The sequence below is a fragment of the Diabrotica undecimpunctata genome, chromosome 2 (assembly GCF_040954645.1).
Source record: "Diabrotica undecimpunctata isolate CICGRU chromosome 2, icDiaUnde3, whole genome shotgun sequence".
NCBI classification, from domain to species: Eukaryota; Metazoa; Arthropoda; class Insecta; order Coleoptera; family Chrysomelidae; genus Diabrotica; species Diabrotica undecimpunctata.
The window spans coordinates 31,586,921-31,608,225 of NC_092804.1; the positions used below are offsets into that span (position 1 = coordinate 31,586,921).

At 33.7% G+C, this 21,305-nt stretch overlaps 1 protein-coding gene across 1 annotated transcript in view; it reads left to right on the forward strand.

Annotated features, from left to right (window-relative positions):
- Positions 1 to 11,894: 11,894 nt before the first annotated feature.
- The window catches only part of pb (homeobox proposcipedia), a 200,970-nt gene continuing 191,559 nt past the window's right edge, over positions 11,895 to 21,305 (forward strand). The window contains exon 1 of the mRNA XM_072522562.1: positions 11,895 to 12,208. Coding sequence (XP_072378663.1) covers positions 12,049 to 12,208 — 160 coding nt within the window. The 5' untranslated portion in view covers positions 11,895 to 12,048. The remainder of the gene's footprint in view (positions 12,209 to 21,305) is intronic.

Genomic DNA, 21,305 nt, shown 5'->3' on the forward strand with positions numbered 1-21,305 from the left:
TGAACTTAGAAGTTGGAAAGCACTATTCAGTATCCAACTGTTAATTTAAAGAGCTAGAGAAGTAAATAATGAAATAACTTGTCTGCTTAAAGCTTTCGACAAAGTTTCGATATTCTCAGTGAACATATTGAAAAGTATAACCTATGGATACTAGGAAATTTATATACACACCAAATACAGCATTGTTAAAGTTGGCAATAATTATTCCGAAACATTTAGTATCCAGAGAGGAGTTCGACAGGGTTGTGTTTTATTGCCCTTGATATTTAATATTTACTCTGAATACCTATTTAGAGAGGCATTGGAAAATACTGTAGACGGACTTTTGATAAATGGGATATTTATAAATAATTACCGATACTCTGACGATACTGTTCTTATTGCTGATAGTGCAGAAAACTTTTAAATGCTAATTCAAGCAAGCAATTTAATTACACCCAGCCTGTGACAAATGTTCCACCCTAGGGATTACGTTCGGGTGTAATAATTCATTGGAGCAAGGTTTATTAACTCGAGTTAAAACAGGAGTCAATCCATCGCGCTCCAATGTTCCAGACCATCCCTTATCCCCCTATAGCACTCTGATGCGCGGTAGCGGCACAATTATCAACCAAATGCTCTTAATGCATGAGTTCAGGGTAATAAAACTCCGACATGGTTCCCTAACCGGTTCAAATTCAGGACAGCGTTAGTCACTTTATTCCTGTTATCGACTTGCTCAATATCTTATTTTTTATCTGGATCCTTATAATGACTTTGACCCTCTTACTGAAAACCATGTTTTTTGTTTTCTTTATGTTTATTGTTAAACCAGACTGTTCTCCAGTATCACAAATTGTGTATAGTAACGTCTGCAGGTCTGTCTCACTTTCAGCGATAATAACTGTATCGTCAGAATAACGGATGTTATTTATATTTTTACCATTTATCTTGATCCCTTCTGTACAGTTTTCAAGTGCTTGCGTAAATAACTCTTCGGAATATACATTAAATAGTAATGGTAAAAGTACACAGCCCTGTCTCACTCCTCTACTTTTCTGTTGCGCATCCGTGCTATTTCCATCTAATGTTATCACAGCCTGTTGGTTCCAATAGAGATTTCTCACTATGTTAATGTCATTTTTGTCGAGTCCTTTTCTCTTTAGACATTCCATGAGAATGCTATATTTAACTTTGTCGAAAGCTTTCTCATAGTCTATAAACGAAACAAAAAGATCTTTTTAATGGTCTTAAAGTTTTTGGGCAATAGTTGTGAAACTATACAGAGCTTCCACTGTTCCGAAGCCGTTACGAAAGCCAAACTGTCTATTACTTATATCCGCTTCGCACTTTCCGAATATTCTTGCATGTATAATCTTTAAAAATGTTTTTAATGTGTGACATTATCTTGGGGATATGGACATGGAAAACTCTTATATTTTGGTCATGAAAACCGATAAATACCACATTCTACAAATTATCATGAATGGTAAATTAAACCTGCTGTCCTGTTCGGGTCTATTTGACCCGAAAAAAAAATTATTTCTTATTTTACAAATTATTACGCGGCGTAACGTTTTGGTATTCCGTGACTTTATTATCTAATCTGAGGTCTTTCAATTGCATATGAGATAAAACTTCAACTTCCTGATTTTTTTAATGAAAATTAAATTGTTACCTATGATACGTTCGGGTCAATATGACCCACGTATTTAAACCATTAAAAATTTCCTGTGTACGTGTGTTTAGTTGGCAGTGTTTTATATTTTCTAACAGTGTTTGTCAGTCATGTAAGTTTATAAATAAAAACAAGTTTCTGCAAGCTGGAGCTTGTAAAAAATTTGAAGTGGAGCTGGACGATGTCAGGTAGAAGGGCACGTCATGTAGAAGGAAGTAGGGGTGATAGACAAGTGGTAAGATACTGATGATATGTCAAGCGCATTCATGCCATTCAAATACATTTCAGTCTATTTTTGCATGTTGATAATGTCGCATCGAAGAACGCTAATCGAAAATAAGCTGCGCAAGCTCGCGAATGTGTCAGACAGTGATGAATACATATCAGAAACAGAAAACCATACAAATAGTGAGAGTGAAGAAGAAAGCAGTGATGATTCTGTTATTCCATTCTACGTACCACATCCTGTAGAACCTTCTGTAACAGTTCCTTCGAAAGATGGTAATATTCAGTGGTCGCTTGATCCTCCTTATCAACGCGGTCGTTTTTCTACGGCCAATGTTATAAATAATGCTCCAGTAATTACAAGGTACGCATGTGCACGAATTTTCGATATCAAAAATTCATTTGACGTGCTCTTTTCTGACATAGTTGCAAACCAAATTATTAATATGACAAACATGGAAGGCCAGCGTGTTTTTGGAACCAACTGGAAAGACTTGGATAAAATTGGTTTTCAAGCATACATTGGTCTTTTATTGTTAGCTGGAGTTTTTAAGTCCCATGGTAAATCAACTAAAAGTTTGTGGAATAAAGAAACTGGTCGTAGTATATTTCGAGCAACAATGTCCCTTGAAGTGTTTACAAAAATTTCGCAAGTGATACGTTTTGATAACAAGACTACTAGACAGGATAGGAGACGATTACTTGCTGCAACACGTGAAATTTGGGGAAAATGGGTGGAAAATCTACCAAAATTTTTTAACCCTGATGAAAATGTTACTATCGACGAGCAATTAGTAGTCTTTAGAGGTCACTGTCCCTTCAAACAGTACATTCCAAGCAAGCCAGCGAAATATGGCATAAAAATTTGGGCTTTATGTGACACCAAAAGTTCTTATGCTCTAAAATTGCAGATCTATACAGGAAAAGAAGCAGGTGCCGCTCCAGAACGAAATCAGGGAATGCGTGTGGTGTGCGACTTGACTAATGATTTGAAAGGCCACAGTATTACTTGCGATAACTTTTTTACATCGTACAATTTAGGCCAACTTCTTCTAAAAGAAAAAATACAATGCTGGAAACTATAAGAAAAAATAAACCAGAGGTTCCAGCACAAATTGCGAATAAAGAAGTTCATAGTTCGTATTTTTACTTCACGCAAGATACCACTATTGTTAACTATATTCCTAAAAAGAATAAAAATGTTGTTCTTATGAGTACTTTGCATCATGAAAAGGCTATTAGTGACAGAAATGACAAAAAGCCCCAAATTATTTTAGATTATAATTCCAGTAAGGGAGCAGTGGATACTCTAGATCAGCTTGTTGGTACATAAACATGTAAGAGAAAGACAAATCGCTGGCCCATGATTGTTTTTTATATTATGCTGGACATTTCTGCCTACAACGCGTTCGTTTTATGGACATCAATAAATCCCCAATGGAACACCAATAAACTTACAAAACGGCGAATTTTTCTTGAGTAATTGGGAAAAACACTGGTGAAACCACTTATCCTTTCCAGGAAAAATTTACCAAGAACCAAAGACTCACAAGGACTAGTAAAAAAGGACACGAGCAGAAGTGAGTAGAGAAGATGAAAATTCTAGTTCGTGTGAACCGTCTATGAACAATCCAACTCCACCTGCTAAACGATCACGCTGTAAATTTTGTTCTAAAAACGATAATAAGACTAATATTTTGTTGTATGTCATAAACATATTTGTAAAACCCATTCTTTTTATTACTGTCCCAGTTGTAAACTGAATTAAATTTTGTAGATATTTGTTATTAGGCTTTTCTGGTTAATGAAAGAAAAAAATACCTTTTGTTTTTGTTAATAAGGTTTAATTTACATTAACAACATCATTTTTGTTTAATTAACCATAATTTTTTGTTAGTAAAGTTTTGTTTACCACTATTAGCTTATTTTATTTCGATTAAGGAGCGTAAGCCATAGTTGGGTCATATTGACCCGAACAGTACATTTGTGTAGTTGAATCGAACGGGACAGCAGGGTTAAATGAAAGCAGAGGGCCGAGTAGACAATGGATGTCTTGGCTGAAAAATCCGAGACAGTGGAGGGGTAGAATATTCTTAAATCTATTTAGAATCACTGTAAACAAACTTATGTACGAGAAAAAAAGAAGAAGAAGAAAGAGAAGTGTGACACCAATAACTTATTACCTACAAATCATAAATTGTTAAGCAGGATTTCCTTGCAACTACTGGTTGCGCCACTTTTGTCAAACATACATTGTAGATTAGTGGTCGAATCAAAAAAAGCACTTTTTATAGGTAGCTATTTTTCTAGTTTCTTAAGAAAACTAAATCAAGTCAACAATTTGAAATCTTCCTTAAAGATCGAATCCCGAAAAAAGATACACATTCCAGAGGAAGGAAATAGGTGTCACGGAGAGATATCCTAGTCATTTTCAGTTTGTTGAGATATTTGAATTCAAATTCGAGGACTCGCAAGAAAGCAAACGAAAGAAGTATCAAATGATAACAGATACTTACGCCCCTCCAAGCAATTCCCGAAACGCGCGTCCCGCTTGCCGTCTCGACGCTGGCTGGCTACCCTCTTGTATTTAAACTTTGTACACAGTTCCACTCAGTATCACTGCAACCCTGTCAGTCAATGATAATCTGTCATTTTTCGGTTTGGCGGTATCAAGGAACTCTAAAAAGACGTTGTTTGTAATCGCGGGGAATAGTTTTTCGTATCTGGATGTGCCTTTGATGTCGGCGATATTGAAGGTAGTTTATTGTAATATAATAATATCCAATATAGTTTGATTTATATGTCACAATACTTAATTTAGAACAAAAGTTTACCAATATATCAAGAATTATTAGCCTTTGTTTTTAATGTAGTCACCACTATTCACTAGTGCTTCGCCGACTATTGCAATTTATTTTTATGTTAATTACCTTAATTTCGAATTTGGGTGAAAGTGTCGATAAAACCACGGTGACTGTTTGTTGTATGTATCTTCATCATGCAATTGTTAATACAACAGTTAATTGATAGCTTTTATTAGGAGAGAATTATATAAGTTTAAATTTATATGTTGATTCAATTTAATTTTTATTGTTTTTGAATAAAAAAAGCACTCCTGTTTGTTTAGTAGTTTTTTAAAATCGATACTAAACGAAGAAGATGCAATTGAAATAAAATTATCGAATCCATTTAAAATAGATACATTACACTTCATTTAATATAAAGTGGCTAATATAACATTTACAAATAACACAATGTTGTCATATCCCATTTTGAATGCTTAAAAAATCTTGACAGAAATTCAGTTACAGTTAAAGGTGAATTATCTTTTATATCACATCTTAAGTATCTACAAATTGTTTTAAAATTAAATAGAGTAATTTCAAAAACTTGATTCACACTTTAAAAATTTCTAAACATCATAGTAGCTTTTAGCCTCGTGTTTTCAAAAATAAAGCACGCATAAGTAGTAAAAAATGGAAATCACATAGTTCTGTCGTCTCTTATTAAATTTAAGTTGTAGTCTTTAACCTTCTGGGCTACGTGACTAATAATTAAAGCTTAAAAAAGTAATCTTTCCCTTACTCCAATCGTCAGAGACGAAAATGTCACTCAACCTCTCAAAATCATACGAACCAACTAAATTATACTGAGAATGCCAATCATGGGATCTCAAAAAGATGCAAAAATTTTGCCACTCCTACCCGCGGGCTTCTCCCTAAAATCCCTTCTCGTAGAGGGTTAAAACGAAAAACATCGATTTACCAAAAATATTTATGCCGTAGAAAAAAAATTTCAAATAAGAAATGTAGCTAAAATAACTTTAAACAAAAATCTGTATTCGCACTTCTTGTGTAAAATGAACCTTTTTCTCCGAAACAACGCTTGGAGTAACCGGCGATTTTGAATGTGAGATACGAGCGCGATATCCATTTTTTAAATTTTTGTATCAACACGACGGTAAAAATTCGATCAAAATTATTTTAATCAGAGTGGTCTAACGACAAGAATTACAAAGCGTTTTTAAAGGTAAAGAGTGTGGTTATCGTATGCAACAATCTTTGCATTTTGCATCAAATGCAGTCAGTTTCTATAAAGCTGTTAAATAAATAACCGTTGCGGGGTTATTGCCAATTTTTACGATTTCCACGAGATCAATAATTTGATTATTTTACGATATTAATTTAGGGATTATTTCACGGAATTTTCATTGTTGGAGCCTAATCTTCAAAACCTATAATATGAAATTTGAATTCTGAGGTTAGCAACAAATATTTAAAGCATATTTGAAGCAATATTTTAGCATTTGAAATACGCCTAAAACACGCTTAATTTAAGGTTCCACATTTTTGCCCTACACATTTGCTTTAACAATAGCATTTTTATTGTAACCCGTCAATAGAAGTATAAATTTAATTGATCTCGAAAAATGATTTCTTGAAAAATGGCAAAAAAATTTTTATTTGCTTAACAGCTTAATAGAAACTGACTTTATTTGTGGCTCATTGCAAAAATTGCATACGCTAACTGTCCTCTTGCGTCTCAAGATCAAAAGATATCGAATTTTTATTGTCAAGTTGATACAAATTTAATTTAAAAACTTGATTTCGGTCGCGTAACTAACACTTAAAATTGCCGGTCGCTTTAAGCGTTATTTCTGAGATAACGGTTCCTTCTACAGTAAACTCCTAATAAACATTTTTGTTCCTAGTGAGCTCAGCTACATTTTTTGTTTGAATTTGGTACGGAATGCATATTCTTGGTCAATCGATGCTATATTGTTTTCTCCCATACGAGGGGGGTTTTACCTACCCCAGGGGGTAAGGGTGGTTAACTTTTTGGACCTTTTTTGTGGTCTTAATATTGGCATTCTCAGCAAATTTCAATTTGTTCATGATTTTTAGAGCTTCAGTGGAATTTTCGGTACTGACTACTGGGGTAAATGTAATTACACAAAAACAGAGGGAATGCAGGCTAGTTAAAACTTTCATAATTCTACATTCAATAAAACATTAGAAATAATAGGCAGAATTTTCAAAATGGTCACCAGAAAAATTAATAGTAAAACACTATGAGACAGAGCTAGAAGTACAGATATACGACGTAGATGCAAGGTGGAGAACATCAAGGACTGAGTGAGAAATAAAAGATAAGAATGGAACGATCATATAAGCCGAATGACATCAAATAGAGTAGTAAAGACTCCAAGAGACGATTCCCCAATAGGAAGACGATTAGTAGAAAGACCACTGTAAAAAATTAAACGACAACTAACTAAAGGCTCATTGAAAAACAGACAGAGTCATGTCTACATAAAAAGAACAAGAAGATGATTTAATTCAACAATGCAAAATAAAGCGATTTAATCGCAAAATTAGCAATTTTTAATTCTAATTTTTCTTCATTTTATATTGGATACTATCAAAGAAAGTCTTTGCCATATCACTGCAAAAAACTTTAAAATGTTGCAGACCAATAAACTATTTATTCAGGTATAGTACTCCAGTCGCCAGAGACGAAAATGCCACTGAAGGCGCGCGTAATCAATGTTCAATAAAATTTGTATTAGCTTGACGGTAAAAATTCGATATCTTTTCATTCAAGTGACCTATCGACTAAAAATCAAGATGAGATTGAAAGGTAAAGAGTTCAACATTCGTATACAGTTTTTGAATTCTGCAGCAACTAAACTCAGATTTTGATTCTAACGATATCAATACAATCTATCCTTTTCATTGACTGCCTTGAACAGGCTCGGTGTTAAGGTTGAATTAGGGGTCATTCTGTATGGTTGTTTCAAGTAACAAATCTATGTTGAGATTTTTTGTCAAAATGAATATTAGTTGTTTCTGCTTGAATGACCACTCTATCTATAAAATAATTGATTTGACAATGACCGCAAAAACTTAACAAGAAAAAAAAAATTAAACCTACAGAAAAATGCTTTTCCAACGAGCTAGAACAACTGAATTACAGGACAAAAAAAAAGAGGATACACAAAAGAAAGAACGAATATATAAGAATATATAAGAATGAATATATAAAAAACCTTAATAGAGGAAAGATTTTCTAATCCAGCTATTGTCATGTTTCTTCACCAAGACATCCATTTCTTTCATCCAAGAATCTTTTCTTACATTATCGACCAAAACGATATTCATGTGTACGTATAAAATGTCCATGTCCATGTTCCATTAATAGAGATTAACCTTTAAAACCTATAGCAACAAGAAATTTTAGTTTTGAATTTTGTAAAAAATGTGAGGTATTTGAAATTATTTAAAAAACGCTGGATTTAAACTTTCACCCAACAAAGGATTTAAAACATTTAAAACTTATTTTAATTACACTAGTACGTTTTTCAAAAAAACAAAACTTCTGCAATAAACTACATCCAAAACCGTCTTCTTAAATGTATTTTCCGTGACGTGTGATCGTTTGTAATGTAAAACATTAAATTCTGCGTTGTTTATTCATATTCCAAATGCCTCATCGTTAACCAGATCAAAACCATCATGCAAAAAACAACAAAAAAGTATAAAACTATGAATAAACGCAAACAACAATGGAGGACTAATAAAATATTGAGACTAATGGAAAACAGACGAGAAAATAGAAAAATAAAACCACTGAAGAGTATAACAAAATCAACAAAGAAATCAAAAGGAAAAAAGATGCAAAAGAAAAATGGTACAGCAGCAAATTTCTTGAAATAGAAGAACTGCAAATAAGAATAACACGTTTAATATGTACAAAAATGTGAGAAATAAATGGACCATACAGGTCAACTGCAAGAAGTCTACTTAATAAACAAGGAAATATTATAGTAAATGAACAAGACAAACTGTTAAAATTCAAATTGAAAATATATCGACTGGTACAAACATAGCCTTCGATAAAATGAAAAGAGCTGAACTGTCAGAGAATAGAAATGCAACCGGTCCAGATGAAATTCCTATCGAAATAATCAAAAAACTCGACAATAAAGGCAAACATTATTTTCTAAACATCTTTAATAAAATATACGAAACGGAAAATATACCAACACACTGGCTACTGTCAACCTTTGTAATGATGCTGAAAAAAATAAACGCTTCACAATGTAGGGCTCATCAGTATGATGAGCCATGTATTCAAAATGTTCTGAAGAATTTAGAACAAAATCGAAGTAGATACAATTAAGTGAAACACAGTTTGGTTTCAGAAACAACCTTGAAACCAGAGAAGCATTATACTGTTTGCAGGTCATGGTTCTAAGATGTAGAGATATAAAACAACCAGTTTATATGTGTTTTATTCACTTTAAAAAGGCCTTTGACCGGGTCACTCACGAGAAACTGATTGGTGTCTTAAAACAGGTGCGAATTGATGACCAAGATCTCCGTATTATCAAAAATTTGTATTGGCTTTAATGTGCAAACATACGATTGGTCAGAACACGATGAAAAAAGTAGAAATACGACGTGGAGTGAGGCAAGGGTGTATTTGATCGCCTTTACTTTTTAATATCTACTCCGAATTTATTTTCAAAGAAGCGTTAGATGAAGATACATTCATTAAAATCAACAAGATTATTGTCAATAATCTATGATACGCAGATGATACTATACTGATTGTTTCCAATGAAAAAGAGTTGCAACGACTTATAAACAGTGTGATTAAACGTGTTGAATATGAGCTAAAACTTAATACTTCTAAGACAAAACTAACGGTTGTTGGCAAAACAGAGTTACAATTAATGAACATGAAAGCGTATGGAATAAAGATAGAAAGAGACAATATCATCTATTTGGGCGCTAATATTAACGATAACTGGGATATAAGCAAATAAATAAGAATAAGCATTGAAAAAGCCAGAGCCACCTTCTATAATCTAAAGAAAATTCTTTATAATTAGAGATATTACTTTAAACCTTAAAATCAGATTAATATACTGCTACACATTCTCCACATTGCTGTGTCTCATGGAGAGCTGGACTTTTATATAAACACTAATGAAAAAATTGGAGGCCTTTAAGATGTAGATTTACCAACGAATATTGCGTTAGTAATGTTGATAGAATAAGAAATAAAATAGTTTTACACCGAAAAAAATGAGCACAAAAATAACAAAAACAATACAAATTCGAAAGTTACAAAATTTCGGTCATGTGATGAGACATCCAGAGAGGTATAACCTTCTACACTACTTGATAAACCAGGGCAATATCGCCGGAAGAAAAGGCCTAGGCCGAAGAAGAATATCCTAACTATAAAATCTCCGAAAGTGGAATTACGAGACATTCGCTAATGTTTCGAGTTACCATAAACAAAGTTATTGTTGTCAATATGCTTGACAATATTCGATAATATGACAGGGTAATGAAAGAAGAAGAAATAACGTTGATTCTGCAGTGTATGACTCGAAATATTAGAGAAATAAAATTTGTTTAAAGTTCATTTACGATGTACCCTACGCCTTTGTGTGGATGTCGCTGAAATAAAGAAGTAGTTATGTTTAGGTTAATCAGAAGTTAGTCTACAGTTAGTCTAGCCTATAAGGAATAAACAAATTGTTCTTCTTCTTAGAGTACCTTTTCCCTATAAAGGTTGGTAATCTAAGACGAAGGCGGCAACAAAGCAGAAATCTACACCATGAAACAAAACCAAACAATGCAATGCAAAACTTTAGAGGAGAAAATAAAAAAAATAGAAATAAATCAATTAAGGTTAATGACAAAAGCACCGCCTATTTATTATTGAAGGCTACTAAAAAACTGAAATGATCCATGGTGCACAACCATCCAATAAGAAAAAAAGTCATCCCTTTTCTTCAACAATATGGTAGCTGGGCCAGAAACAATGAATAAAAATCTAAACGTTCTGCAGAATATTTAAAAAAAAACACGTTTCAAATTGGATGAGGGAATGACCTTAAGGAACTGACTGTTATTTATCAAGACGAAATGAAAATACTTTGTTATAGTTACTGCTAATTTAGTATGAAAGGAGATTTTTTAAAATATTATCCCCTGAAAAACGCCTGGATTCGTCTGGTAATAGTAGAAATATTAAAACAGCCTCTAACAAAACCAATAGTAAAAATTACTTATTGTTATGTGGCAGATCACATTAAGTTGTACCATACATACTCACGGGCTATGACGCGGATGACGTGCAACGGTAAGTTAATTAGATGAAGTATATACCATAACGAACCAGGATGAATTCAATATAAGATAATTTGTGGGTACATCATTTTTTTAAAAATCGGTACCAATACACATATACAAAGCACAAACACATACGTATACACAAAAAAACATTGAGCACTTTCATACAGCAAAAGAAACACAGCACGAAAAGCATAAAACGCAAAAAATATAGATACATATTATAAAACTTAGTTGGTCTACTATAGAAATGTCTTTAAAGTTGGCGATAGTTTTAACGAATAAAAGACACCGGAGAAAAATGATAAAATAATTACCATTTCTTATCATTATTTATTATAAAGATTAAACAATTTATAAGATGCTTTCATGAACATGAAAAAACAAAACAATGCTTTCATGAATTGCTATTAAGTAGATATCATTTCTATCTAACACTAAAACTTCTTTTCAGACAAGCCGAAGGATTGGTTGGAACAACTCCACAAAACGCAACAAAGATGACCGTGGTGTTTGTGGTTCGTGACGAAAAAAATTTACTGAAGGAAACCAAAATTAGCATACATAATAAAGAATTATCATAATCTAAAACCCGCTGGACTCCTAACCGGTGATTTGAAAATTGGAATGCATTCATACAGAATCGGGCATTTTTTATAAAATTTTTACCTGATAATTGCCAGACAGGTCGTCACGCTAGCGTTCAAATCCCGCCTCTTTGTGACCGAAGCCTGCCCACAAAGTTGCTCGCGCCGCTCAGCCATTGGCTGCCGCTGCGGCCACGTGACTTGCCATCATCCTCCTCATTCCCAAAGAAACAAAAACAACCATCGCTAACAGTAACTACGGACATACACGTAACAATCGCTGGTTATTTCTCGCGGAAAGTCGCTAACATTTTCCGCGAAGAAAATCCTAACACGTTTTCCGCGAAGAACTGTGCTATACGTAGTGGTGGAAAACTTGCCGGCAGTGCGTTGTGATGTTGAGTGGTGCAAGGACTCGAGGTGGTCGATGAAAATTAAGGATTTCGGCCGGATGCCGACGGGACACCTGGACGAGGAGGACTTCGTGGCTGTGAAGACGCGCTCCAACACACCAGAAGGTGCTGCGGCCGGTGGAAGCGGCAATTTTTGGTTGTCCGCAGTGCCGGCCGCAGCACAACCTCTTGAAGGTTGTTAACATTTTCTTATTTAACACTTTTACTGATAAAAATTACTTAATTTATGACAGCCAATTATGTAATATACTCATTAATTTCTATCATCAATAATAATGTTGCAATGATGATGAGAACGTTTTAAAATCTTTTATATTAGATATATTAAAGCTAGTTTTATTTTGCACTACGAAGAGAGTAATATACATAATATTATTATACCTATTATAAACAAACTTCTAATATACATAATAAATACGTAGGCTATTTGGCTTTTCAACATCAAATATTTCAGACATTAAAAATAAAGTTCTTCAAAACAGTACTTTACTAGGACAGTCATATTAATTTGTGAAATTCACGTTCCAATAAACTCAAAAACTGTGCAAAACTATAATTTGTTTTAGAAAAACCTTTTTTTAAGAATGTCAGCACTATGTAATGCGTCCCCTTTTCTTTAATATATTTTGGGGCTGTTAGTGTAAGTGGTCGTAAATGTCGACAGAATTATTTGTACATATTAATTCGTAATCCAACATTAGTATATATTAGTGTTTGGTGGTGTCTCTTCCTTTATAAGCTATTTGCTATATAACCTTCTTCTCTTTCTTTTCCAGTATACAGTTTTTGGTCTTTTATAGTACGATCATCGGTATTAAAAATGTAATTTTTATATAAATAAAACATGCGGTGTCTTTCCAGTTTATTTTCTGTTTTGTAGTAGAATCTTTAAAGGTCCATGTTTTGCAAGTTTCAGAAATAAGTATTTTAATAATTAAACTTAAATTTATATACAGAAATGACAGTTAAGACTTGATTTTACGTATAGTCCCTCTACTATTCGCTTCTATGTATTTCGTCCTAGCAGGACTCATCAATGTGGCTTTATCGTCGAATCCTAAAGGTATCTTATACCGACCACATCATGAAGAACAGCGAAATATATAGCTTGCTGCAATTAATTCTACACGAAAAAGTAGTAGGAAAACGAGGACTAGAAGAAAGGCGAAGGATTTCTTGTCTGAAAACTCTTCATACGTGGTTCAACACAACAACTACAAATCTTTTCAGAGCAGCAGTTTGCAAAATACAGATTGCCATGATGGTCGCCACTACAGGAAGAAGAAGAAGAAGAACTCCTCAGAGCGACTTTGTAGACGCCCACGAAATACATATAAGCGAATAGTAGGGACTTTATGTGAAAAGAAATCCTAACAGTATATATCTTTATTTGCTCGTGTTTTAAGTATTAGAAGCCACTTCATGAAAGGTTCCTGCTTAGATGACTTGATATGTTCATCATCATCATCAATGGTGCTACAACTCTTCCTGAGTCTTTGCCGCGTTTACTATTGCCTTCCATGTTTGTCGGTCCTGTGCTAGTAATTTCCATTGTCGCACTCCCATTTTCTCTAGATTTTCTTTGACTGCATCTTTCCACCTTTTTCTAGGCCGCCCTACAGACCTTCTTTCCTCTGGCCTTTCCCAGAACAAATTGTTTATATGGCGATTGTCGTTACTGCGTATCACATGCCCTGCCCATCTGAGTCTATTGGCCTTTATATATCTGACTATATTTTCTTTTCCAAATAGAGACTCTAGCTCGTTATTGTATCTGCCCCTCCATTCGTTTGTCACGAAGTCTCTGCAAGGGCCATATATCATTCAAAAAATTTTACGTTCCTACACCAGCAATTAATTTATTTCTCTTTTTGTTAGCGTCCATGTTTCGCTTCCATAAGCGACTGCTGGTCGTATTATGGTGTTATATATATAATTGATATGTTGTAGAATGCAAATTTAGATTTCCCATGTCTGTCCATTTACCCTCTGTTTTGCTTTAAAATATCTACAAGGCACATATTTACGCAATAATTTGGAGTTTGGTTTCGACAACTAAGAAACTAAACTAAGAAATCTTCAAATATCTACTTTTTGTTTTTAAATTTATATGTTGAGTTTTGAACAATTTAATATTATTAAAAAAGATTTTTTTAAGGGCACTGGCTTTCATTTCAAGAAGAAACTTACTAACCCATGCTTATGAGATAGCCCCTATTATTACTACCATTTTATGGCCACATGAACTTAAACTTTCTTCTTAATATTCGCCATTTTTCTTAATAAGCCAAGTTCTTGTTAAATATTCGGTATCAGCTAAACAATTATGTACATCAGCGATTTTAGATCCCAATGCTCCTTATCCCTATTGGTGATTTGTCTGGAAATATTCCGTATTGAACAATTTTATCAATATATTTTATTCCTTCTTCATTTTCATTATTGTGTTCATGTTTTAACTAAGACTATTTTTACCTGTCTATTAATTTTTCACTTGTTTCCCTACCATATAACGCTTTGGAGGTTATTCTTTTTTCTATTTTCTTCTCTGCTCCTACCATTAGCCATTTTGTTCTACTTGGGTCTGACATTGTTTAACAATGTATCTACGTTATAATGGGACGCATTGTTATATTGTACACTTAAGATTTTATGCCAATATTATCATAATCATTTTCCCATATTATATCGGTTAGAAAGCTTTCTACGTTATCAGGTTTTTGTAGCTTGACGTCGTACTTTATCCGTTTGGTTCGAGCTGCATATATCTAACTCAAGCTAATTAAAATTCAATGCTTAATCTTTTACGTTTCCAAAAACTTCCAACTAACGTCATATCGGTTCTTTAGAAGGCCATACATTTTGTGTCTTCAGTTGCTATTGTCATATTCGGACGTTTCTGTCTTCTGTTAAAACGATATGAGATTGTTTGAATATTGTCCAGATTTTCCGCTATCAAGACGACATCGTCTCTATCACTTAGTATTTTTTTGTTGGCATTCCCAACTCTAAATTATTTTTCTCCGCGCACTACTCTTGCTATCTTAGTCCTCATGATATTAAAAATTGTAATGGACTTAGTGAATCAACTTGTTTATACCACTGTATACTTTATTTGGTTTTAACAATTCACCGTTTACTTGCAAGAATTGTGTTTCTTCTACAAAAGTCTTTGATTTTTCTAATTAAGTTTTGCGAAAATTCTTTGTCGTACAGTAATTTACTAATACGAGTATATTACAGTTAAATTTTTTCAAAAGCTATTCATTTGTATAGGAAGCACATAAATAATGATCTATTATATTCGACAGATTTGTTAAGTTTTTTGACAGTTATCTTTTTTATTCAATTTTAGAATTGTGTTCAGAAGCTTCTATTATTGAAAGAATTCTGCTTATGTCCTTTTTTAAACATGCGCACCGCTATACTTGGTCTACTGCTATTTGGGATTCTATTTTTCTATTCTTCAAAGATTTTTTGATTTCTACCAATGCCACATCTTCATACTTTAGTAGTTTATCGGGAATTTTATCTCGCTCTGATGACACTCTGCCCTATATTTTTTTTTATCGTAACTACCTCATTATCAACTTGTACCCGTCGACTGCTAGACATAGGTCTTTCTCAGCTCTTTTCATCTGTCTCTATCTTCTGCGGCTTGCACCCAGTTAATGATAACACGCTTTAGTTCGTCATACATCTACTTTGTGGGCGTTCTCTACTCCGTAGTGCTTCTTCTCTTGGTCACCACTCGACAACACGTTTTGTTTATCTATGTATCCTGTTCAATTACATTTTAGCGACGCGATTTTTGAACGCTATCTGTTGTTTTTATTCTGCGACGTATTTCTTTGTTTAATATTTAGTCTCTTAGGGAAACACCCAACATCTGACTCTCCATAGCCCTCATGTGAATCTTATTCACTACCTTTTTTGTGAGCTTTAATGTTTCCGCTCCATAAGTGAGTACAGGTAACATACATTTTTCTCATGGCGTCGTCTCCTTTCGAAGGTTGGCGATCCAAATGGCAATTGTAGATTTGGAAACTGCTGCGCGAAAGATTTCTGCGGATGAGCGGTCGAACCATCTCTTCAGGTCTTTCAGTTACGAGTTCTAGCGTCTTCCTACGGATCTTTTCCCCTGTACTTTTCCTTTCAGTGTACCTTCCTCTCTTTGATTATTCTTAGTAATTCTTTTTGTTTACACATGCGACGAAGGAGCTCAACATTAGTAACTCTTTGTAACCATGAAATTCTCAACATTCGTCTGTATATATACATCTCAAAGGCATCTATTCTTTTTTTTCTATTTCAGAGTCCATTGTCCAACTTTCACAGCCATACAATAAGACAAAAAGAATTTAACATCTGATCATTCGGATTCTAAGTTGCAGACTAAGGTCTGATCTTGTAAAAAATGTTTTCATGCTCGTGAATGCTTTCTTTGCTTGTTCGATTCTTGATAACATGCATTGGTCAAAGATTTTCCTTTTGGGGCATATTGGTAGGTTTGATTTAAATATATAGTTTAATTTACCAATCGCTGCCCAGGCTAATTCTCAAAGACGTGGGAACTCACATATCTGGTTATCTCTGCCCAACCGAACTTCATCTCCCAAGTACTCATACGATGTAGTCTGCTCAATATCCCTTCCATCAATAGCAATATTTGGTTTAGAGCCAGGTTAGCCATTATTTGCGTCTTGTTCATGTTAATTTGTAGTCCGACCTCCAAGGAAGCGTGATATATTTGTTTCAACATTATTATTGCATCATTCATACAATCGGCTATAGGGACGATGTCATCTGCCATTCTCAAATGACTGATATTCTCTGCATTCATGTTGATACCATATTCTTTCAGATCTGTCTTCTTACAAGTATGAATAGCTTTAAAGAGTCAGTATCTCCTTGCTATACTCCTCGCTGTATACCTACATAATTTATTTGTTTCCTGTTCAGATAGTCTTACGCCAGCTGTGGCATTTTGGTAGATATATGAAATTTTGTTAGTGTAGGGATGATCTATTGGAAATTTTTAAAATTTTCTGCCAGCTTATGGTATCGAATGCTTTCTCGTAGTCCACGAATATCAGTGCCAATGGTTCGTTGTATTTTGCAGACTTCTCTGTCATGTTCTGTATCACTAGTAAGTGGTCTTTATTGTTGTATATCGATCTAAATCTAGCTTGTACCAGCTAACTTTTTGATAATTTTTGTGAAAAGTTTATATATGTTGATAGCTGTGAGATGATGTAGACGGTAGTATTTTAGATCTGTTAGAGATGTTTCCTTTGTTGTGTACTAAAACAATGACTGCATTATTTCATTAAGAAGGGGGTTGGTAGATGCTTTCGTTAAAAAGTTTGTCCAAAGCTTGGATAATTTTATTTCCACCTAGTTTTCCTCGCTTTTATCAGCTATCATTGCTACTCCGTCTTCGTCAGCGGATTTGTTTATTTCTAAAAGTTTTGTTTTGGCTTCTTATGGTATTATTTCTGGCATTAATTCTGATCCCTGATTTGTGATTTTGGGCAGGGTGCTCTTATACATTTCGAGATAAAAGGATCCTCTCGAGGATTTCTGTTCTATGAGTGGTAATAATGTCATCTTTGTTTCTTACTTTATATATATTTTTGTTGCCTTTGTTATACGTATTTTGTATCCAAATTTCTTAATTTTTTATTTTCTTATTATTTTAGTTATTTCTCTTGTATTGTTTTCTCTTGTATGTTCGTATTGATCGGTGGATATCTTTATTTAATTTCTTCATCGTTGTATAATTTATTGGAGTCGTATCTTTCCATCAGTATTTATATAGCACAATTTAATTATGCATTTTTTCCATCCAACTGATAAATATTCTTCTGTCCTATAAAACCTCTATTGGCATTAGATCTTAAAAACAAACTATTCTTCTTATTTCTAATTTTAGATTTATATCATGTTTGCGAATAATTATTTTGTATTACAACAAACACTCTTTTGTATTCTTTTTGCTATGCGGTATCTAATACATGATAATAATTAATAATAATTATATGTAACCTGCTACAAATAAGCGATATGGTATCGTAACATTTTCATTTCATTCAAACTGAAAGAATTACGTATTTACCTTTAAAGCCAACTTTTTTGTCCAAAAATCTTGAACTATTTTCAAAATGTATTTTATTTTTAATTTGATACTTTTAAATATTTTAGTAATCTTTTGGTTATAGCTTAGTTTTATTATCCCGCTTTGTTTCTTGTACTAGGACGAGGTCCTGTAATTACTTTCGTCTGTCTTTTTATGAAATTGATGTCCAGCTATTATACCACAGTTTTGCGGGCCTGCCAACTGGACATCCTGATTGTGATTTTGCGTTTTGGCTCACTTTACAATTCAATCTGGACCCATTTATTCTACGTAGTCTTTTCAACAGCAGTGCCTTGCTTATGATCTATGTTATTAACATTTTCCTTTTAGTTTCTGATGTTTCGTCTTTTGCCTTAGCTGCGTATGTCTGTATGAACCTTATGCAGGCCTTACAAATTCGGATCTTACTCTCTGTAGTTATCTATTTATTTTGCGATATTATGCCATGGAAACACCCTGATAGTCTTTAGGCTTTTAATTTACTTTATTCCTTATATTTCTGCTGCTTAGTGTCTTTACCTCTAAACAATTCAAATTCGTCTCTTGAATTATTTTAATGTCCTCATTTATTACCATCCTGCGTTGTATCGGATCTTTAAATTTTAAGATGGATTGTTTTTTTTTACTAAAAATTTACATATTTAATCTTTATACCAGTATGTTAAATATTAAACGGTAAGTATACACACCGAGTGTACCTACAGAATGAAGACTGTCGATTGAAGACTTAGTCAAACCATATCAGTATTCAATGCTGTGACCCTGTTATTATATTCCGTAATGATGTCATGAAATTTAATTTAGAAAGTTTCTGATCCAATTACATGAAATATCTATCGTGCGTATACTACAAAAAGTGACCATATCATTTATTAAAAATTCTAAAAACTTCACTGTCCACTGAATTATATATGATGATCAAAAAAATGTGTCCCTAAAATTTACGTCCATAAATCAAACGTGATTCAAATATGTTATTTATACATTAAAATGCGTTGGACGCGATTAACTTCGGGTATATGTTACCATTGGAACAGTGAAGTTGAATTGTTAAAACTTCAGTTGGTCTCTTTTTGCAGAATGCCCACGATATATATAATTTTATTTGTGATTGTAGATTGTAGTAGGATAATAAAGATTATTTAGTGTTTCTGTACCTCGACCTATCAAAACACAAATCAACTGAGATAAAAAGATAGGAGTAAAATAAGCACAAGGAAAAGTTACTGGGTATACTAAGCGAGAAGCAAAGAAATTTGGATAACAGTAGAGATCCTTGATAGAATGGAAGACCAGATATAGCTAAACTAAAATTAATAGCATCATTATCATCCAGTCTTTATTATCAAATTCCTCCATTCTTTACAATTTTGTGCTCTTTGTTGCCAATTTCTGGTGACACGCCTGATGTTGTCAGCCCAACGTGTAGGTGGTCTTCCTCTACTACGTTTGTCTGCTCTTGGCCTCTGATTTGTAACTTTACTTGTCCATCATGAGTCATGCATTCTTGCTTCATGACCTACTCAGTACCATTTCAGTTCCACTATGCGTTCTACCACATCAGCAATACTCGTCCTTCTTCACAGATCTTCGTTTCTCATTCGGTCCCGCAACGTCAGTTCCAGCATAGACCGTTCCATTCGTCTCTGTGCCACTCTCAATTTCGAAACCGTAGTCTTGGTTAAAGTCATAGTTTCCGCCTCATAGGTCATGACCAGTAATAAGCATTGGTCAAATACTTTTCTTTTGAGGTTAATTAATATATTGGCAAAAAAACAACTACACAAAGACAACCATAAATACAGAGAGATAAACCACGAGATCAGGAAGACGATAAAGAAGGCTAAAGAAAAATACTTTAAAGAGAAATGCAAACAGATCGAAGACCTTCAAAATAGATATGATCTGTTTAACCTACACAAGAAAGATAAAGAACTGAAAGGACTAAGAAAACAAAATCTCACTTCTGCAATTCTGGATAGACACGGGAGTACTATAACAAATACGGACGAGAAAGTACAAAGATGGGCAGAATATATCGACAAATTGTTCGATGATGGAAGAGGAGATCTGGAGCATATAGAACTTGCGTCAGAAGAAATAGGTCCATATATTACAAAAGAAGAAATATTACACGCATTAAAAACATTGAAGAGTGGGAAAAGCCCTGGACCTGACATGCTTCCTATAGAAATTTTTAGAGTTTTAGTGACACTCTTGAACCAAATTTATATTTCAGGCGTATTACCCAAAGAGTGGTTAACGTCGATTTTTTATTTGTCTCCCCAAAAATAAAAAGGCAGAAGAATGCAGCAATTACCACACCATTAGCTTGATGTCTCATGTGCTAAAGTTACTACTAAAGGTCATCCATAACCGAATATATCACAAACTGGACATAGAGGTTAATGATACACAATTTGGTTGTTGCAAAGGCCTAGGAACGTGTGAAGCTCTTTTTTCACTTAATATACTGATACAAAGATGCCTGGACGTCAATCAAGATATATACCCATGTTTAATTGACTATAGTAAAGCATTCGATAAACTACGACATAAACAATTAACGAACGTCCTGAAATCAAAGAAGATAGACTACAACGACCTCAGGATCATATCAAATTTATACTATAAACAGCGAGCAAAAGTAGGTGTTAACGAACAGCTGTCAGAAGAAATTAAAATTAGCGGAACCAACGTCGAACAAATAGACAAATATGCATATCTGGGAACAATGATTAACTCCACAAATGATTACATTTAGGAGATCAAAATCAGAATAGAAAAGGCTAAAGCAAATTTCAACAAAATGAGAAGAGTGCTATGTACAAGGGATTTAAAATTGGAACTAAGAGTTAGGTTGGCGAGGTGCTATGTTTTTTCGACTTTATTTTATGGAATGGAATGTTGGACCTTAAATACGACATCAGTGAAAAAACTGGAATCATTCGAGATGTGGGTGTATAGAAGAATTCTGAAAATATTGTGGACAGTACATGAAAAATTTGAAACAAAAATTGGAAAAAGTCTACAAATTTGCTTGTAAAAGTTTAAAGCTTCAGAGTGATAAAGCCAAGACCATTCCCGATATGCATTCTACGGGAATAACTTTTGAAAGAGGTGACTAGGCAT